Here is a 20,585-nt window from a genome sequence, read left to right on the forward strand (position 1 = left end):
TCTAAAGGTAAAAGTAATCGTATTTGATATGTGACATGAAAGATTTGAACGGTATAAATGTACAGAACAAAGATTAGGTGCTATATATGTAAATACTTTAAAGGAATTGTGATTTTCATATATATATATATATATATATATATATATATATATATATATATATGCTCTTTTTCAACATTATATATGTAAATACTTTATAGAAAACCTCAACGTGGTAAGTACAAGATATAGAGATGAATCCCCAAAGATGTAGATATGGACAGGTTGACTTTCAATAACACCATGATTTACTTCAGAAGTGGATTTCTCTTTCAAAGGATCCACCTAACAATTAATTAAAACTTCTTCTCGCAGATTTCTTCACCAGTATCTTCAAATTGTGTTGACCTTGCGCCTGGATGGGTCTGAATCGAATTGACCCGTGAATTGACTTTTCAGGTTGAGAGGTCAAACTTTAACCTCCCAAATTTTCGGACGTATCTGTAAATTTCACATTTTGCGACACAGTTGATTTTGTAAATAGTTTCATCCTCATCTAAACCTTTCATAATCCGCCTCTGCTCAGCGGTCAATATCATTCTTTTTGAACCAGGTCAATCAGATGGACGGTCCTGATCTATCGCCTTTCATCTGGCCCACAGTGGGCTTTTAGTGCGCTCCGAAAATACGAGGGTCAGAGGGGTATTTATGTCATTTTAAGTTGCAGAATATGTCAGCGTCGTTTTCCGGAGAATTATTCTGGACGGCACTGATGACGTGGCATCCAAAGGGAAAGATATTATGATTGTGGTTACCTTCCGGTGAAGTTAACCGCCTTCTGGGTCCAGCCTTTTTACTATTAACATTGGGTTTTATGGGTAATTATATTTAACTTTTAATAGAAGTCTTAGGCCTCATTTGTCCTCATTTGTAAAGAGTAAAGTCTCATTCAATTGCAGTCAGCATCAACGTATGAATTTGATTTCATTTGGTAAAGCAGCATCTCACAAAGTTATCTCAAGAGAACGATAACATTTTACTATTTTAGATCACAGATAATAATATTACTTTTTTATTTACAATCAATGATAAGGGTGGCTTAGTAGAGTTCTATAGTATGATAATTGCCAACTGCATAAGAGCGCTAGGATTGTAATTAGGGATTAAGGGGGATTAAGACAAAATTTCATGAGACAGCAACGGACAATAAATAAATTATAAATTGTGTGTGTTGATTTCATATTTGTGTGTAGGGCTTTAATGTTGCCACGATTATTTTTTATCATCATATTATTTGAGGTTGAAGAGCCTAAATGTTACCAAGTTTCATTGCTTTCTTGCTCTCTTTCTAAGCATATATACCTCATCATTTTTGTCTTACTAACAAATGACATAACTTTCATAGTTATTGTTTTGCAGGGTTTTTACTCAGGCCAACCCAAGATAGGAAAAACTTTCGTGTGGAGGAAAGGGAAGCCAACAATTATAGGCATATCAGCCATCAAGTAGAGTGACTATGGTAGGGGAGCTTTGATTAAGAAATTGTTGGATATTTTTATATTTTTATATATTTTGATCATGATGTGTCATTGTTTTTTAGTGACAAGTCAAAGTTTGTACCAAATGCTTTACATGAGTTTATATTAAACAAATTCCAAATATTAAATTTATTATTACAATTGTATTATTTTCGTATACCATCAATAAGAGAGAATTTACAGACTAAACCACACATCATGACCCCAAGTTTGATTGTTGTCTCTTGGCTCAATGAGTTAGTTGACGACTAAATTAGGAGTCAATAACTCTCAGTATCAATTGCTTTGCATGTGGCAAATTAAATTTCACTATCAAACCATGGCCTCCACCGGGCAAATTAAACCAAATGAGTTTGATTAGCTTGACCCACCATTGGTACCATCAAGTACTTCAGGTCAGAAAGGATGAAGTATTCTACTAAAAAAGAGTTTCTAATCACGATAATATTCAACAAATTTTCAAAAAATAACAACCCCTTCCTCAAAATAAACCAAAATAATAACAAATACTGTTCACCAATCATGACCTTAATGAAAGCAATGACCGGCCTACATTACAAGTAGCTAAGAATTCATTAAAAAATAAAATAAAAGTATAGATTATCATTTCCCTTTGCATACAAGATAGTAAGCATATGCACAACCTTCATCTCCCAAAATGATCATAAAGTTTGAACTTCAAATTAACTCATGATTCACATCTTACCAAACTAGTAATTACACATTTTGCTTTTTCTCAATATCGTTTGCTCCTTTTTCTTCATAACATCATGAAAATTAAAGTTACATCTATACATATATATATTATATATATATATATATATATATCCGAATCCTTTCTATGGCACCACATCCAAAAGCAAACAAAACCAGACCACACAGACAAAAGCAGTCAAGTCCAGGAAGAAGAAGCAAACCAGAGAAGACAACCCACCATTGAAAAAAAAAATTAAGGGCACCACAAGAGAGAGCTAGGGAGTTAGTTGAGGTAGAAAGAAGGTTATCTCCATGGCTGAAGATTTCCAATCCAGTAATTGGTGGAAGACATCAAGAAGTAGAGGCCGCGTTGACGCCGGCAGTAGCGACGACTACGATGGCGCCTCACCGGCAACATCGACCACAATACCTGAAGGTACCGGAGCCCCGTTCGCTTGGCAGGTTGGCGCCGCAGCAACCCGCCAGCTCAAGGACTCCACCTTACAACTCTCCGGCTTCGGCCTCTCATCCCCCTCCATGGATTGGGATCAAACCCTACTGTAAGTTACTTCCTTCTGTCATCCAATTCATTCTACATGAACTTATAAAATTGTGGGCGATTATGCAGTAGCAGTAGTGGAAGGGGAGAAAGTAGCTTTCAAGCCATGCTTCAGGAGGATTTGAATTCAAGATCAGTTTTTTCTGCAGCTCATGAATCTTCTTCATCCAGTCCTGTGCAACTCAAACATATAAATCAGCCATTTTTCTTCGATAACTCATCAATTTCTGGCAGTGGTTTCCCTCTAGTTTCCTCCACTTCTTCTACTTCTTCAATCATGCAAGGATTTCTGGAGAACGATTCAAGACATGAACAATCTCTATTTGATAGCCAACAAATGTTTCATTATCAGCAGTCTCAGTTCATTCAACAGAAGCACCAATCTGCCATGGTTAATCACTTGCAGTTCACAAATAATACCCCTTTTTGGAATGCTTCCTCTTTCTCTCAGCCTTTTGATCTGCCCATAAAGGTGAGAACTTTGAATGAAATTTGCAATTTTGATTGAATTTTAATGTTTTTTTATCTGTATTCTGTGCTGAATTGTTCATACTATGAGGAAAGTAAGCTCTTTTATATATATATATATTTTTTGTTTTAAATGGTTTATACAGGGCTTGGAAGGAGGGCAAGAGAAGAAGAGCAGCAGTGAGCCTGCACTGAAAAAAATTCGAGCTGAGACAGCTTCGACATTGCCAACTTTCAAAGTATGGTCATGAAATTTCAATTTTTTATTATTTTGTAATATTCTTTCGTCTTGTGAAAATTTAAAAGGCATGAAATTTAATATATTTTTTGATTAATTATCATGTTTGAAGGTGAGGAAAGAGAAATTAGGGGACAGAATCACAGCTCTACAGCAGTTGGTTTCGCCTTTTGGAAAGGTATATATTTCTTTATTTTATTTTATTTTTACTCAAATTAGCTGTAATGTTGAAGATATATTTGCATATATACCTCAAATTTTAGATCAGAATATTAAAAAAAAATAAAAAAATTCAAGCTTTGATGTTTTGAATTGGGGCACAACTGAGGAGAAAATTTGGCTCATGATAATTTTTTTTAAATATATCATTAGTTTAATATAATGAAAATATGATACATTATTAATTATTTATTCATTTTATATAACAACAACAACAAAACATTAATCCCACTGCGTGGGGTCGGCTGCATGAATCATTTTTCTCCATTGTGTCCTATTTAGAGTCATATTTTCATTTAGTTCTAGTAAATTAAGATCATTTTTTATACAATAAGCCCAAGTCTTCCTAGGCTTGCCTCTGCCTTTCTTAACACAAGTCGAATTTAAAACATCTACTCTCTTAATCGGATCATCAGATGGTCGACGTTTAATGTGGCCAATCCATCTAAGACGACTTTCTCTTATTTTGTCCGTCACAGGAGCTACCCCAACCCTATCACAGATATATTCATTTATTTGTGTTTTACTTCACTCAAAATAAATTTAAAAAATTAGAAATTTTTAATGTTTTACTTTATTTTTTACTGAGAACAAAAATAAAGTAAGGATGGCAGAAAAAAAGTAAATTATCAAAGATAGAACTAATACTTAACCCTTGAGATTTAGTAAGTTATTTTAAAATAAATATATAGGATAGTTAAATTTTATCTAATTAAAGCAACATTTCAATACATTATCATTTTCTTATATATATTTAAAGATCATCTATCAAATTAATCAGCATTAAAGCATAAGTTTTGCATTGTAATATTTATGTTTTGATTAAAATTTTGATTTTGCAAATTCTAAAAATCTATTTTAAGACTGCAAAATATTAGTACTTATGATTGATTTTTTCAGAGTTAAAAAATTCATTATATTTTACTTATTTCATTTCCTTTCAGACTGATACTGCATCAGTGCTTCACGAGGCCATTGAATACATCAAATTCCTTCATGATCAAGTTAGTGTAAGTCAATTCTTCAAGAAGAAGAATGCAATTAAGCTATAGATAGATAAAGGGTGTAATCTTATGAAATCTAAAAAAATTAAATTCATGTGCATGGTTTTAGGTCTTGAGCACTCCATACTTGAAGAATGGCCATCCCATGCAACAACAACAGCAGGTAAATAGGTTTCTCTTCGAAGTATAGAATCTATTATACATAAACATGACTAATTGTCGTTCTTTTAAGAAAAAAATGCTCTTCTAGAATATTGGAATTTCTTATAATAATTCATTTTGTAATGAGTTTATTGCCCTTCTATAAGAAATTTTATCAATAATAGTACTAGATTCAAGGTTGACTTTGAAGAATCTAAAATCTTTGCTAGAGAAATGAAGTCATGAACAATGTATTTGAAGAAGAGAGAGAGGTAAGGTCTCAAATGAATCACATAGAGGTTTGGTTTATTAAAAAACCAACTAGCTACTTTCAACAAAGAAGGGAAATCTATAATGAACTATTGAATTTAACTCAAAGAGAGAGATTTTATAAGAATATTATAAAGTTTTTTGGTAAGATTTTTAGTTTTTTTTTTTTATTATTATGAGATATGACAGACTTCAAAACGTCATCACAAACTTGATTTATCCACAATCCTTTTTTGTGTCATTTCTCAATTTAGCATCACAGAGAATTTCTTTTTGCTATCTCCTTAATGTATTTATACTATGCTAACTACCTTCTCATCTATCCTTTAATTGATCTTGGGATGATATCTCTATAATTACTTTGACTTTATTACAATTCATTCTCATGCATTCAAAGTGAGATGGAATATTAAAAGTTCATTGAATCTACCTTAAGATGAATTTGAGTAAATCAAATTATATGCTAAATGTAGTAAACATTTCTTTTATGGTCTATGATATATTATGTATAATTATTGCTAATCATGAGTAATTTATTTATGTAGATCAATGTTTCAATATATATTCTTTCAAAATTTTTATATTACTTATTTATAATCTACTCCAATACTTTTCAGTTCGAATGACATAAAATTATAACATGATTTATTAGTGATAGCTTGAGAAAGCATAAAAAAAAATCATTACTATAAATTACGTTGATTATAGATCGGTTGATAAAAGCTTTAATTTGAAAATATTGGTATGTATTATTAGAACAATCTTAAATGAGATTTGTAAAATCAATACACATCCCCCACTTCCCATCAACTTTTTGAACAATGAAATATTTTGAGATTCAACTTTAACATTGAACTTACATGATGAAGTTTGCTTTTAATAGCTTGGTATTATAACTCATATGGGATGGTCATAACCAAAGTTCAAGCAACTTGGCCAATTTTTTATTGATTGGCTAGCTTCACCAACATATATGTGTTCAATTCATTACAAGTAATACATTACAAATAATTTTTAAAAAATTACTGAAAATTAGCAAGTAGGGTAAATCTTCTAAATTCTGTCATTTCTCCTTTCTAAATTTCAAGAAAACTCAAACACTTTGAGTACTAGCAAATCGAGTAATCATAAATTAGGATGTAACATCAACGAAGAATATCATGCTTTCTAAACAAAGGTAGACAACAGAAAAACCATACTAGCACTTCCTTGAAAGTAGTAAATAACATTCTATAGTTTTGAACAGGGATCTGAATGAAAAGATAAATCATCAATTATTGCATTGCTCTTAATCAATGTGGTTCAACCTTTCTTTATATATATTCAACATTTCCATCTTCAACTTTTACAACGTCTACTCTCCTTAGTCTAGATTGAAAAGTTTTTATTTATTGAACATTATTCTTATATGATCGATAAGGGACAAAGTCTCAAAAATACCATCCTCTAAGAGATGACTTTCATCATCTTTAAATAAAGCTAGAGCAATAGCTCTCAAAGCCAAGTAATGTCACCACAAAATGGACATAATTGTATTTTTTGTGCAATAGAAAGAACCATGCAGGACATCTTACAATAAAACAATCAAATAGATATTAAATCATCTTCATCAAATGGTTCTACATATATTACTATTTTTAGAGTGACATTGTTATTGATTTACTCATTAAGAAAGATCTTTGATGATCTTCAAGACAATCTATATATTTTTATTGCTTCTTTTTGATATAATACACACTAACTTCATCAAAGTGCATAATGAATCCAAAGTTATTCACGTGAAGGTAGGAAAATCTTTATAAGAAAATGAACCATTCTTAATGTGCAAAAATAAGAAAATATACTAGGTATCAAATGAATGTTTCAAATAGTCATTTTTTAACGAATCTATGAAAAACTATTAATTAATTTTTACTAATAAAATTCAAAAAGAAAGTGATTTTGTAAAAAATATTATCATATTTTTTGCAATATTTTCAATAAATTTTTTTTCATATTCTTATGCTTGACCAATGGCCCCCATTTGTTGGTCATTACAACCAATGTCTATGTTATAGAATGGTTGGAACATATACGTATTTAGCCAGTTAGGTTTGAAGTTGGTTTCTAGTTCAAAAAATTCTGTGGGCTAATTGTTGTGGTAGTTTTTTCTAACAAGAATTTCTAGTCCGTTGGTCAATGCCCCAAGTGCGTTGATGATATGAGTTCTTTAAGAATAGTTTTATTTAGTGTTTTCTCTTTGTTGAGTTCAAATGCTTAGAACTAAGAGGAAACTTAGAGTTATTTGTTAGCAACCCATTTGTGATACAATTTGGGTTGACTAAATGGTAGCAAACTTTAACTTGAGAAGGATTTAACTAGTCAAAATCAATAATTTATTGAACAATATGTAAATCCTAATTGTGACGTATTTAATCTAACATAAATACATATGATTGTATTAAAATTTTGTTATATATGCAAATTTATGATGCTAAAATACCCCATTCCCATGAATTTGAAATATGAAGTTTGTATAAACTGAAAATTTTGCATTTGGGGTGACTTAAATAATAAGATCCTAAAAAATTGGTTGAGTGGAAGATAATTATTCATTAGCATTCATACAATGCTACATAAACAATAAGATAAATTTTGTTAGAATTAATAATTGTTATGTGTATTGATAGTTTTTAAAATCGGTTTGATTTGTTTCTAAAATAAAAAAATAAAGGCATGCAAGAAATGCATTAAATAAAAATATTTTACAATAAAAAAATACAAAAAATCAAAGTTATCCCACTTAAACCCTTAAGTATTTGAAATTACAACCCTGCAAAATACATGTTAGAAGATTACAAATTCTTGATGTTTAAAAGTTGGTCTAATTTTATGGTTCATGCACACTTTAAATTCTAACTTTTCGAACGCAACATCATTCACGAATTAATAATTTCAAACAATAGTCTAACACGAACACACAAAAGTTCAAGCAAATCGAATACGAACAAACTCATTTAAACTAGTAATTATTTACAAATATTTTCTAATGAGGAGCTAGTAATTGTTATTATTATTATTTCATTTTTTTTTCAGAGCTCAGAAAAGTTCGAGGAAGGTGAGTGGCAAAAGCAAGATCTAAGAAGCCGAGGACTATGTTTGGTTCCCATTTCAAGCACTTATCCTGTGGCCACTGAAACTAATGCTGATTTTTGGACTCCAACTTTTGGAGGAGCCTACAGATGATGAAGAAAGCTGGATAGACTGTTAATTAGGGTTTTGAGGAAGATGAACTTTGTAAGGAGATGAAGTAAGAAAAGAAAAACCAAAACTCCCATCCTACATAACTACTTTGTAAGAGCATTCAGGAAAGAAACTTTCATATTACACATTAAAATAAAAAAAAAAAGTCTTTTTTTATCCTTAAACCATTGGAGTTGAGGAGAAAAAAGTGTTACAAATATGTCCTAGCTAAAATTTGAAGAGAAAGGAAGAAGAAAGCAAAGCCTATAATTGAAAGTCTCTTTTACAAGTCTGGAAAGGAAAAGGTAAAGGGCGAGAGAGACAGATGAGAATGAAGGCAAGGAAGAAAAGGGAGGTAAATGACAATACTTGATAAGGAAATGTAATTATAAGTTTTGTTGTGGGGCTGACAGAAGAAAAAAAAATGGAGCTTTGAGAGGACATCATAATTGTATTTTGGTTAAGTAATTTAAGGTAGGAGAAGGTGCTAAATTTTTATGCTTTATATAGTTCTTTTATTTGACAAAGGGTAGATTTATAATTGTTTAATTGTATTTGGAGGTTAAATTGATAAAAAAACATGATTGTTCTGACACTATTTGATGCTTCTGAAAAAGGGGACTTATAAACCTTCTTTAATTATATAGCTTTCTTTAGTTTTTTTGACATTCTTCCCTAATAAAAAAAAGAAAAGACCAGCATTTCAAATCTCACTAAGTAATAATTATATTCTTGAATAATAGCAAGTGGTGAACCTTTTTATGAAGGCTTCCTAACTTTTGGTTTTTTTATTTGTTTTTGAATATATCAGTGGAAGTTAGATTCTCTCTCTCTCGCGCTCTCTCTCTCTCTCTCTCTCTCTCTCTCTCTCTCTCTCTCTCTCTCTCTCTCTCTCTCTCTCTCTGTGTGTGTGTATGGAGTTATGAGTTGTTTTAGCCCTGTAGTTTATAGAAGTATCAAAATAATGTTATGTTATTTTAAAGTTGAGCTCCAACAGTGCTACATGGAGACTATTTCAACTCAAATTTAAAGACTTTGGGTACTATTTTAACACTTCTATAAACTCTTTGACTAAAAATGACCTTATATTAGTCTTTCATGGAGACTTAAAGACTCTGTGTACTATTTTAATATTTCTATAAACTCTGGGACAAAATGACCTCATATAAATTATCAGAGACTATTTTGACACTTTATATGAATAGGAAGATTTACATATGCACTACTAAATCAATCTGATGTATTTACATTTCTGAGTTCAGCTTTTACATATATGGCATTTTAGTTATGCATGAAATTTTATATTTCACTTTTCAAAAGTTAAAATGGTGGTATTACTTATGTGAAATGAAAGATGTTTGTGACGTTAATGTAAAAATAATAATTAGATATTTGATATTTAAATACATAGGAATTACGTGGTATGCATGTAAATGTTCCACATATATGTATTATGTAATCTATCATCTAAAAGAAGTATGGTAGTATGTTATGTAGGGCTGACAAAACAGTTTGTTGCTCATGAACAGCTCGTGTTTAGCTCGTTAAGAAGTTCGTGTCAAATTTGTTTGCTAGGTTAACAAGCCGAACATAAACATTATTTTTGTACTCGATATAGAAACGAGCAAAACACGAACAATGATTTTTTTGTTTGTGTTTTGCTTGTTTTGACTAGAAATACTACTCATCATTATATATATATATATATATAAATTAAAGAACAACTCATTGAATACTAAGCTACAAAGATTTATAATCAATTAAAATTATTAATTAAAAAATATAATAAAAATATAATAAGTTATATTTAAATGATGATTTAATATAAACAGTAAGATTTAAATCGTGCCCCTACCCTTAACATCATACGACTGCGTGATTTGGGTTGTCAAAACTACTTTGTTCCCGAACAGCTCGTGTCGGGCTCGCTTAGCAAACAAGCCGAACACGAATACACTTTTTAAGTTTGAAATATAAACTATTCGAATATGAACATTGATATTTTTTAACAAGCCAAACACGAGCTGAGCCTGGGCTCACTCGTGTTCGGCTCGTTTATCCCTTAATGCTATGTGTCCCATTTCAAGTAGAAACTCCTTCATATAAATTAAAGTTTGAAGGATAAGCATTGAAGATTATTTTAAATAAGAATCAAAGACTACGTGTTGGCTCTTCTACAAAAATATCATTAATCAATGTGATCAAAGGATGCTGCTGACTAATGGAGGGCTTAAATTAATAAGCATTTTTGCAAAAAAGAAATGAAATTTAGTGGAAATGACAGTTATGTCCATACTTTTTGTTATTGGCTCCTTAACTTTTATTTTATTTATGCAACATACCCCCCCAATTCATATGTATTTACATATCTAACACTTAAATTGCACTTTTTTTGCATTTTTACCACCCAAATATTTCCTTTCACATCAAAAAATACCACCATTTAATACATAAAAAAGTGGCATATACATAAAAATTGAAGTATAGAAATTAGATATGTAAATACATAGGAATTGAGTGGTATATATGCAAATCTTCCTTCAATTAATGGTCTAACAAAGTAATAAAGGATATTTTAATCTAAATTTATGGGCATTTACATACATACAACCCAATTCCTCTCAAAAATATCATCATTTTAACCTTTAAAAAGTGAAATATATAAATTTTAATGAATAAATAAGATGGTATATATGTAAAAACTGCAGTTTATGAGTAAGATATGTAATTACATAGGAATTGGGTGGTGTGCAGGTAAATCTTCCTTAAATTTAATGAAAGAAGGCCTCTCAAAATTACCCTGGAACCCCCCAATAGATTATGCATTATGTTTAGTGGGCTAAACAGCCATTAAATCTCAAGATTTTGAATTTAATTGTGCCAATCTTGCCTGCTCACTCTATGAATTGATTCAAATATACAATTTGTGCTAGGTTTTACATGTAGTTGTAGTTGTTGGCTTGTTATTTTTTTTTTTTTTTTTTTTTTTGGATGGGAAAGGTCTTACCTTTTTGTCAAATTCAGTCTTTTTTTGTAATTATTTATTTATTTACACACATTAATCACCTTTTAATGATTTTGAACACAATCATTAAAAATTCTGATTTTGAGTAATTATCGTGCATAAGTTCTAATTGAGCTTTGTGTTTATGTTTAAGTTTAGTTCTTGTTTGAGTTTATTTCTTATTTTGTTGAAATTTAGAAAAATGAGAAATACTTTTGAATCACTTGATTTTATTGATGTAAGGAGGGGTATAGATACCCATTACAGGACTTACTGGTAAGGAAAACAATAAAAACATAATGCAGTAGAAAAGTAAATGAATAATAACAAAATATAAAAGACAGCTAATTTCTCTAATTAAGGAGAGAAATAGATAGAGATTTCCAAGATCTCTCATATAATTTATAACACTATAAATATAGAGTTATAACAAATATGAAATATAATCATTAGTATTTTCGAGATCTTTCAACGGTTTCATATGATGATGATGAAGTCATTATCAAATAAATTAATGAATAAGTTTAATGAAGCTATTTAATTCTATCCAAATAATATTTATTTAACAAATTATAACTAATATTACTATGATATTTATTTTCTAACCAAATAAGGCTTATCAAACTAAATAATGAGTAATATATTTGACCTATATAATTTTTTAAGCAATCGAATTTTATCGAGCTTATAAATGAATGAGCTATTAAATAAATAATTAAAATAAGTATATATATCAAAGATATGAACAACTAAATGGATAAATTTATCTTATTTTATCTACAACAAATTAAAATTTAATTTGATTTAATATATATGAATTTTAAATTAAACTTCGAGCACCATATCATACACAATAGAGGATTCAAAATGTCAAAACATCACAATAAACAAATTATTTTTGCAATATTAAATAAAGAAAAAAAATGTTTATACACACATAAAAACCAAACAACACAACTCACATCACAAGGAAAACACTAAACCCTAAACATCTATGTATACATGAAAATATATTCAAATGAATGGCCGGAGGGTGGTATTAGACGAGCCCCCAATCACCCCTAATGTGCCAAATCACTCAGATTACCACCCTCCATACGACCACACTAGCCAAACGGGGATACGAACCAGCGAACCTGAGAAGACTTACAACTGACTTACAAATGCCAACCAACAAGTTGGGAATGTGGCACTATATAATCAAAGCTCACTGGCAATAAGAATCATAAACCCACACAAACACATAACACCAGTTACATATATAGAAGGTATATATTATATTCTGATTAGAAATTCACCAACTGAACTTCTGTTATTATCTGATCAGGAGGATCCCTTGAGCTTCTTAGCAATGGCTGCGAAGTATTTACCATGGTGGAAAGCCTGCTCAAGTTCAAGCTCTGTTGGAGATCTCGAGCCATCGCCGGCTAATGTGCCGGCACCGTACGGACTTCCTCCCTTCACTTTCTCAATCTCAAACATACCGGCTCCGAAGGCATAGCCGATGGGGACAAAGATCATTCCGTGATGAACAAGCTGAGTAATCGCCGTCAATCTACAAATAGCAATATAAATACCCAACAGGATTACATAATACATATATAAATTAGAAGCATTTACAAAAATACCACATAATTCTTATGTATTTACATATCTAACACCCAAACATTCATCAAATTTACATGCGTACCATTCAACTCCGTAACGCCACATAAAAATACCACCATCACTATCTTCTTGAAGGTGAAATACACCTTTTCATGCATAAATTTATGACACCAAGGTATTATAACCGTAAGTATCAAGCTTTGGGTGTTAAATATGTAAATGCATAAGAAATGTGTGGTATTTATGTAAATTTCCCTATAAATTATGAAAATTAAAACTTCAAGTTATGTGAAATACTGGATTTTAAGCATAACTGAGATTTACACATCAAATTAAAATAAAAAAATAAAATAAATAGAGCTACTGGGACAGGACTTACGCAGTAGTCTCTTGTCCGCCACCTTGAGATCCAGTGCTGTAGAAAATACCTGCAGGCTTACCTGCAAGCTGCTGAGTTCTCCAGAGCCCGCCGGTTGCGTCGAGGAAAGCTTTGAACTGAGCCGCCATCATGCCAAATCTCGTCGGAAAACCAAGGAGAAGTCCATCAGCCTCGGAAAGTTCGTTTGGCGAGATGATCGGCACATCGCTCTTAGGAGGAGCGCTCATCTTCACAAGTACCTCGTCGGGAAGTGTTTCGGGCACCTGTTCTTTTTATTTGAGATTGAAATTTAAGTTTACGGAAAAGAAATGATAATTTTCGCTCGAACATAGAAGAAATGGATGGTATTTATAATATACAACCAATTAGTATGTAAACCTTTTATATACTAATTCTAATGTACTTACATATCTTACACCTAAACTTTTATATTTACGCACAAAACCCTCATATCTTTAATCTCACATCAAAAAAATCAAAAATAGCATTTTGACCATTTTTAAAAGTGAAATACATATTTTCATGCATGGATTTAGAGCACCGAAGCGTCATGTATGTATATATGGAAGTTTAGATGTGAGATATGTAAATCCATAAGACTTCTGTGCTATGTATGTAAATTTCCTTGAACACAACTGATTTGATCAGACAAATGACATTGATTAAATCGTCGTACAAATTTACATAAAAGCACAAAACCTTTTTACATGGAAACCCATTTGATAAAGTGTCACTTGACTATTCACAGGGGGTCATTTTAGTCCCATACTTTTATAAATTTGCTAATGGGGTTAAAAAATCGTCATTGGGGATCACTCAAACTCATATTAAAAGAAATGTAGGGACTAAACTGAGACTTTTAAAACTCTAGGATTAAAATGGACCCGTGTATATAGTCAAGGGATCATCTTGACATTTTTCTTATTTTCGAATGCTTCATACATGAGTGAAGTAAATGTGAAGTTCTTGTTTCAGCTCCCATCTTAAGCGTGCAGAGTTGGTTTATACGCCGAACATTTTACCTGCCACAGCTTTGCTTCAACTCCTTCAACAGAGGCGGCGCCTTTCTTTATCTCTTCAGCCAGCTTCTCAACATGCCCATACATGGAGTAGTACCTGTAAAGGCAATAAAAATAAATTATTATAACTAAAAAAGGAAAATTTATATGCATACCACACAATTCTTATGTGTTTACATGCCTAACATCTAAAGCTTGATATTAACATTTACAGCGCCTTGATGGTATAAACTTATGCAGGAAGAGGTGTATTTCATTTTAAAGAGTTAGTGGGAGTGACACTTTTATGTGATATTAAAGATTTGATTGGTATACATGTAAATATCAAAATTTTGGGGTTAGCTATGTACATATAAAAGAATTATGTGTTATGTATGTAACCCTATGTAAATACACAAAATAAACCTTCAAAATCCAAAACCCTAAACTCATTACCCTTAACCTAAAACCCTAAACCCTTTAACCTTCAACCTTAAGCCCAAAACCATAAGCCATTAATCCTAAGAACCTAATCCCTAAACGATATACCCCTAAATCCATGACCCTCAAACCCTAAACCCTAAAACCTAAACTCAAAATCCTAAACCCTAAATATTTAAATCCTAAAATCCAATAATCTAAACCATAAACTTGAAACTCTTAAACCTAAACCTTAAAACCTTAAACCATAAACACTAAACCCTATACCCTCAATCCTATGATCTATGCATGAAAAGATGTATTTCACATTTAAAAAGATAACGATGGTGATAGTTTCATGTAAAGTTATAGATTTGATTTGTATGCTTGTAAATATGAACGTTTAGGTGTTAGATATGTAAATATATATGAATTATGTGGTAATGTATGTCAATGCCACTATTTTAAAATATGAGGCAATATCATTGTTAAGAATATAGAGCTACTAAGCCATTTACATCTCATATTGGCACATATTGTTGGTATGGATAAAGGTCTAGTTTAGTGTTCTTAGAGATGCTCTACAACAGAAAAAATTAGACTATGGAGTATGAACTCTCAGAACAATAGCAAATAATGGAGAAGAAAGCTTTTAATTTCTATCACCAATGATACTTCTTAGCACTGGATACAATAGGCTGACACATAGAACAACTACAGTTGACTACATCACTGGGTTTAGAGATTTTTAAAATTGCATAAAACACTTTTTAGAGTATAATATCTTGAGAATATTTTATTTAAAAATAATCCAAATACAGTTATATAATAAATTAAATTTTTTATTTTCAATAAGAAGAAGGCATTAAAATTAAAAGATTCTTAAAAGAATGAAAGAAACATGGTTAGTTTGATTTATTATTAAGAAGCCCATTCATAAAATATGTTAGGCTTTTACATACATACCCCCCAATTCTTATGTATTTACATATCTAACCCCTAAACTTCGCCATACCACCTCAATTTTCGTATCACATAAAAAATGCCCCTATATTAACTTTTAAAAGCAAAACACACATTTTCATGCATAGGTAAGGTGACATATACGTAAAAATTGAAGTATATGTGTTAGATATGTAAATACATAAGAATTCAGTGGTATGTATATAAATCTTCCAACAAATTGTCTATGATAAATTTGAAGTATATAAAATTCTTATAATATTTAAATGGCTTTTAAAAATTCATGAAACAAGATGAAAACCTTCTAAAAATTAAGGAAAAAATAAAAAATTTAAGAGAATGAAACTCTAACCAACTAAGAAATATCAATCAGTTATGTTTGAAGCTATCAACATATCCTTCTAGAATCTTAAGATGAATAAGACATTTAAACTACTAGAATTATAATATATTGCTAAGTTGCATTAAAGCAAAAGTATAAAACATGTAAGGAGGTAAGAAAATAGCAAATTATAACTCAAAATCAGAGTGAGTTGACATAAATAAATGAGAAGTACCATCAACAAAGTTAACCCAGAAAAAAAAACATGGGGGCATTCACCTACATAACACTCAATTCTTATAGATTTACATATCTATCACTAAAATTTTACTATTGACATTAATACCCCACAAATCTTTTATATTACATAAAAAATAGCACCATTATAACTTTTGGAAAGTGAAATGCACCCTTTCATGTATAGGTAAGGTGTTATGTATGTAAAAATTAAATTTTGGGTGGTAGATATATAAATACATCTTCAGAAAAATAAACTTTTCAAAAGAACTCAACGTGGTCATCCAAGAACTTAAGAAGCGCCTCAAACTGTTATCATTATAGGACTAAAGCGAAGGCCCATTTCTATTAATTTTTAATTTGATTTATTTTATTAGATTTAGCCTTCAATTATCATTCTTGCAAGGGAATGACTTGAATTTACATATTTTACAAGAGGTTATATTGAATTTCAAATTTGGGCTTACCGATTTAAACTTATTTCTATAAAATGGGAATCAAAGGCTTATAAACAATGAGACTTCAATGAATGAAAATTATTTTGTGAAACTAATTGAGCGCTCTCTAAAACAAAGTTGTGATCATTCGAAGTTACATATGCAAAGTTTCTTCATCCCCCTTCATCAATTTTTTGATAATTTATCCCGCTATTTTTTATCGTTGCGTTGCCATGCTCTCTATTATCTCAAGCCTGCAAATATGATAAATTGATGCAAGACGCATCATCTAGTTTTAGTCAAGAAAAGAACATAATTTCATAAGCCTACGAAAAGTTCAACCAATTTGCAATAGAATTAAATTAGACTAATTTATAGGCCTTCTCTAAAGTTCATTATTATTTATGTTTGAACCTAAGTTTCTATTTTATTTATTTTATTAAGTTTATTTATCTTCTTTGGATGAGAATAATTCAAATTTAAATATTTAAAATATGGTTATTTATGAATTTAAAATTTGTTTATATATGTCAATAAATAGGGAAATCTTTACACGTATGTGACAGACAAATAACAAAAAAAGGGAGAGAACAAGAATGAAATCATGACCCGCAAAATATTATGTGTGTTGCATGATTTTTCCTCATTACATAATCAATTTCGGAAACCATAAATCAACATGCATCATAACGAGTATGCATAAACAATCTCCAATTTTTGTATTTAAATTGTAGTGAACTACGAAATAAAATCTTGAATGATAAAAAAAAAACTTAAATGTCCAATTATCATTGAAAATAAAGTTAAACTTTACACGTGTTAGAATTCCTTAAAAGTTAAAAGAATTGTGTTACAAGAGATCTTGAATGAGGATAGTTGAGACCCCACATTCATGCAAAACTTAACATTCTAAAAGAACAAGAGTGATTGTTGTTTAATTCAAGGGGCATTTACATACCTAGCACACAATTCATATGTATTTACATATCTCACTCCTAGCTTTAATAACTACACAAATAGCACTCAAATATTTAATATCACATAAAACATAGCACTATTACCACTTTTTAAAACTAAAATACACATTTTCATGAATAGGTTTAAAGCACCAAAGTGCTATGCATGTAAATTTGAAAGTTTGCATGTGAGCAATGTAAATACATAAGAATTGTGAGCAACATATGTAAATTTCCCATAATTCAATTACATCACACAAGGAAGCAAGAAAAAAAAAGACAGTCAAAGCAATACAATCAGTTCAGCCAAAAGATTAATAAAAGCAGATTAAAGAAGCCAAAAAAAATGGGCCCTGAACACAAGAATTCAAAGGATAGGCATCAATTTTTCTTTCCAAAAGCTTAATCATGACATGCCATATAACAGTGCTAATATTATACTCTATTGACTACGGTGCAAGAATCAGAGAAAAATTATATAATATGTAAGGAGGTGGGAAAACTGCTAAATAAAGATCAACATCATCAACTTTACTGTTGCAAATTAACATCAAAGATAATTGAAAGACAGAAACAATTCAACAACTTTTATGCAAAAAAGAAACTTTTCCAAAAGAACATAATGGTCACCATCTAATTTGTAAAAGAACATCTAGAAGCACATCAATCGCAGACTAGCCATGTTAATGGGGACCATGATGAAAACCAATCCCACCAGCAAGCCAACAATCCAAAAAATATGTAATTCTAATAGCAAACCTTTACTCGGTCAAGTTGCAAATTCTAGTTTTTTTTTCTCTTTCTTATGAATAAAATGAATCATTTAGTGTACTTTGGGAATTTTACTATACTTTTTAGCTGCCCAAGTTTTTTCACTATAAAAAGGAGGAAATCATCTGTATACTATATAATTAGGGTTGGATTTCTATGCAACTAAACCATAGTGAAGAAATTTGCAGAAATAACAATATGGAGTGCCTATCAATTGGGTGAATCTGTTTACAATTCTTGTGTGTTTTTGTATCATGTTCTTCTTTGCTGTTTTATGTTCGTTACGCTTTCAGGGTTGTGTGGTAATGGATTTAAATCGGATTTAACTTAAATCTGCCCATCCTGAATTTAGTAAGTCCAATTTCTTCTTAAATCACATCAGTTTATCTTAGATCCTGGATTTACTAAATCCAAGCATTGGCAGGATTTCGTAAATCCGGATTTACAGGATTTATTAAAGTTGTTACCAGAGAACCCCTCAGTGATAGAATTAGGTTTAATCTATCAGCCTCTCCTCTTTTTCCGGCAACTCCCTTTATAAAAGTTAAAAGACACATTTTCAGGGCAAACTACATCTCCAAAACCTACTCCCTCTTTGGTTTTCCAAATAACAAATATATATCTCGCATGTATTCACATCCTCATTATAAACAGGCAAAAATACTCCATAATTTGATAATCAACCGCTGCCCCAATTCAGCTACCAGACCTAATCCGTCGAAAAACATCAAAATCATTCCCAAAACCAAAACTTTTTCAAATTAATGAAGCTTCATGCCACATTGAGTAAACAGAGAGAGAAAAAAACAAAAAATAAATATACAGAACAAGGGGAGAAAGAAAGAATGGCGATCAGAGTGCTGCAGAAAGGAGCAAACAGAAAGGGAGAATGCTTACACTATATACACATTGGTAGCCATTGATTGGTGTCGATGATCTCCACCGCTGCTTCTGAGCTGCGATTCTGTGCAAGAAGAGTAGCAGAATAGGAGGTGTACACTAGAAGGACATAAAAGGAGAAGGAAAAAGGAGAAGACCTACCCCAGCAAGGGTCTGGGCGACGCCATTTATAGAGAAAAATGTCAGCTTTTAATTTAATTAAGTTAATGAAGAAATAATAGGTATGCTTTGAGATTAGCGTCGTCGTCCTAAATGTGATGGATCACATTTCTCATAAATATCAGACTTAAAAAATATTTATTCTGAAATTATAAATTTTAAGGATAAAAAAAACAAAATATGAAAAAGATAAATAGAAATTTAAAAAATAAAAAATGATTATTTACATAAATAACGCATATTTTCTTACATATTTAATAAATTTAATAATTTCATTGCTTTTTTTATCTACTTTTATTAAGAAATAATGTTTTGTCGACAGATTTAATATGTTAAATTAAGCCAAATACAGAAAAGTATTTTTTTTATTTTTTATAAAAATTTATTATGTAAATTATATTTCACCAGCAAATCATACTTTTTAAATGTTTTTTGTATTAATATAAGATCATCAAAATCAATATTTATGTTGTAAATATGTAATTTGGACTATTCATGACACTAAAAAAAAATTAATTGATTGAAAACTGATTTTCCTTATGATGTATTTTATAATTATTAAAACTTTATTTTGGAATAAATAAAATATATGACTATTTTAATTAAAACATATATCATGATCATTTTAATGCAAATTCAAATGATTAACTAGAATCAGAATATTCTGATTAAATTTTAAGGATAAATAAAAAAATAAAGAGCTTTGCATTAAAAATAAAGCATGATGTAACTAGGAGGCAAATGTGTCAGTGTTGATCCTGATGAGATTAAACGGTCCTAAAGAAAAGAGCATGTCGAATGAGGGCCCATCAATAGAAGACTATGAGACCCACTTGTCTGACCGAGTAAAGCTGTTGAGCCAAAGCGAGTCAGGCAAAAACAGACTGAACCATGAAAAGAACGAATGGACGAAGAAATGAAACGAGCCTGAACCATTTGGACTGAAAATAAGACAAAAAGGCATCCAATCCAAACAATGCACGAAAATAGCTTAATGCAATGGCCTATCCAATGGTAGAGTCGATCCAAAGGAAGGCCCAGATCCATATCTAAAATCATCCTATGAAGGCTATCCATCAATAATCAAGAATCAATAG

The 20,585-nt window shown here is 30.7% G+C and overlaps 2 protein-coding genes across 3 annotated transcripts; one reads left to right on the forward strand and one right to left on the reverse strand.

Annotated features, from left to right (window-relative positions):
* Window positions 1–2,375: 2,375 nt before the first annotated feature.
* Window positions 2,376–8,922, forward strand: LOC110030947 (transcription factor bHLH112-like). 2 transcript variants are annotated; one of them, XM_020733948.1, is made up of 7 exons: window positions 2,376–2,773; window positions 2,842–3,244; window positions 3,387–3,479; window positions 3,591–3,656; window positions 4,642–4,707; window positions 4,811–4,864; window positions 8,188–8,922. In XM_020733948.1, the coding sequence occupies exons 1-7, from the start codon at window positions 2,526–2,528 to the stop codon at window positions 8,335–8,337; spliced, it is 1,080 nt and encodes a 359-aa protein (XP_020589607.1). In that variant the 5' UTR covers window positions 2,376–2,525; the 3' UTR covers window positions 8,338–8,922. The 2 variants fall into 2 exon arrangements, with proteins under 2 accessions (XP_020589607.1, XP_020589608.1); XM_020733949.1 differs by having other exon boundaries at window positions 4,642–4,701.
* Window positions 8,923–12,222: 3,300 nt separating this feature from the next.
* LOC110030885 (probable NAD(P)H dehydrogenase (quinone) FQR1-like 1) lies at window positions 12,223–19,480 on the reverse strand. The gene is made up of 4 exons (XM_020733850.1): window positions 19,327–19,480; window positions 14,348–14,441; window positions 13,326–13,588; window positions 12,223–12,893 (listed from the first exon to the last, which is right to left on the reverse strand). Exons 1-4 carry the CDS (start codon window positions 19,347–19,349, stop codon window positions 12,662–12,664), a joined length of 612 nt encoding a protein of 203 aa, XP_020589509.1. The 5' UTR covers window positions 19,350–19,480; the 3' UTR covers window positions 12,223–12,661.
* Between the last annotated feature and the right edge of the window lie 1,105 nt (window positions 19,481–20,585).

This window comes from Phalaenopsis equestris, unplaced genomic scaffold (assembly GCF_001263595.1).
Source record: "Phalaenopsis equestris unplaced genomic scaffold, ASM126359v1 Scaffold000761, whole genome shotgun sequence".
In the NCBI taxonomy this organism is placed as follows: Eukaryota; Viridiplantae; Streptophyta; class Magnoliopsida; order Asparagales; family Orchidaceae; genus Phalaenopsis; species Phalaenopsis equestris.

What these genes read in the sequence shown, in the direction of transcription:
- LOC110030947 (XM_020733948.1), top strand. Translation starts at nt 2,526, where the DNA reads ATGGCTGAAGATTTCCAATCCAGTAATTGGTGGAAGACATCAAGAAGT. An exon ending in TGGTTTCGCCTTTTGGAAAG is followed by an intron (nt 3,657 to 4,641) that starts GTATATATTTCT and finishes ATTTCCTTTCAG; the next exon opens with ACTGATACTGCATCAGTGCT. An exon ending in TCCTTCATGATCAAGTTAGT is followed by an intron (nt 4,708 to 4,810) that starts GTAAGTCAATTC and finishes GCATGGTTTTAG; the next exon opens with GTCTTGAGCACTCCATACTT.
- LOC110030885 (XM_020733850.1), bottom strand. Translation starts at nt 19,349, where the DNA reads ATGGCTACCAATGTGTATATAGT. An exon ending in GCTACCAATGTGTATATAGT is followed by an intron (nt 14,442 to 19,326) that starts GTAAGCATTCTC and finishes TTGCCTTTACAG; the next exon opens with GTACTACTCCATGTATGGGC. An exon ending in TTGAAGCAAAGCTGTGGCAG is followed by an intron (nt 13,589 to 14,347) that starts GTAAAATGTTCG and finishes TAAAAAGAACAG; the next exon opens with GTGCCCGAAACACTTCCCGA.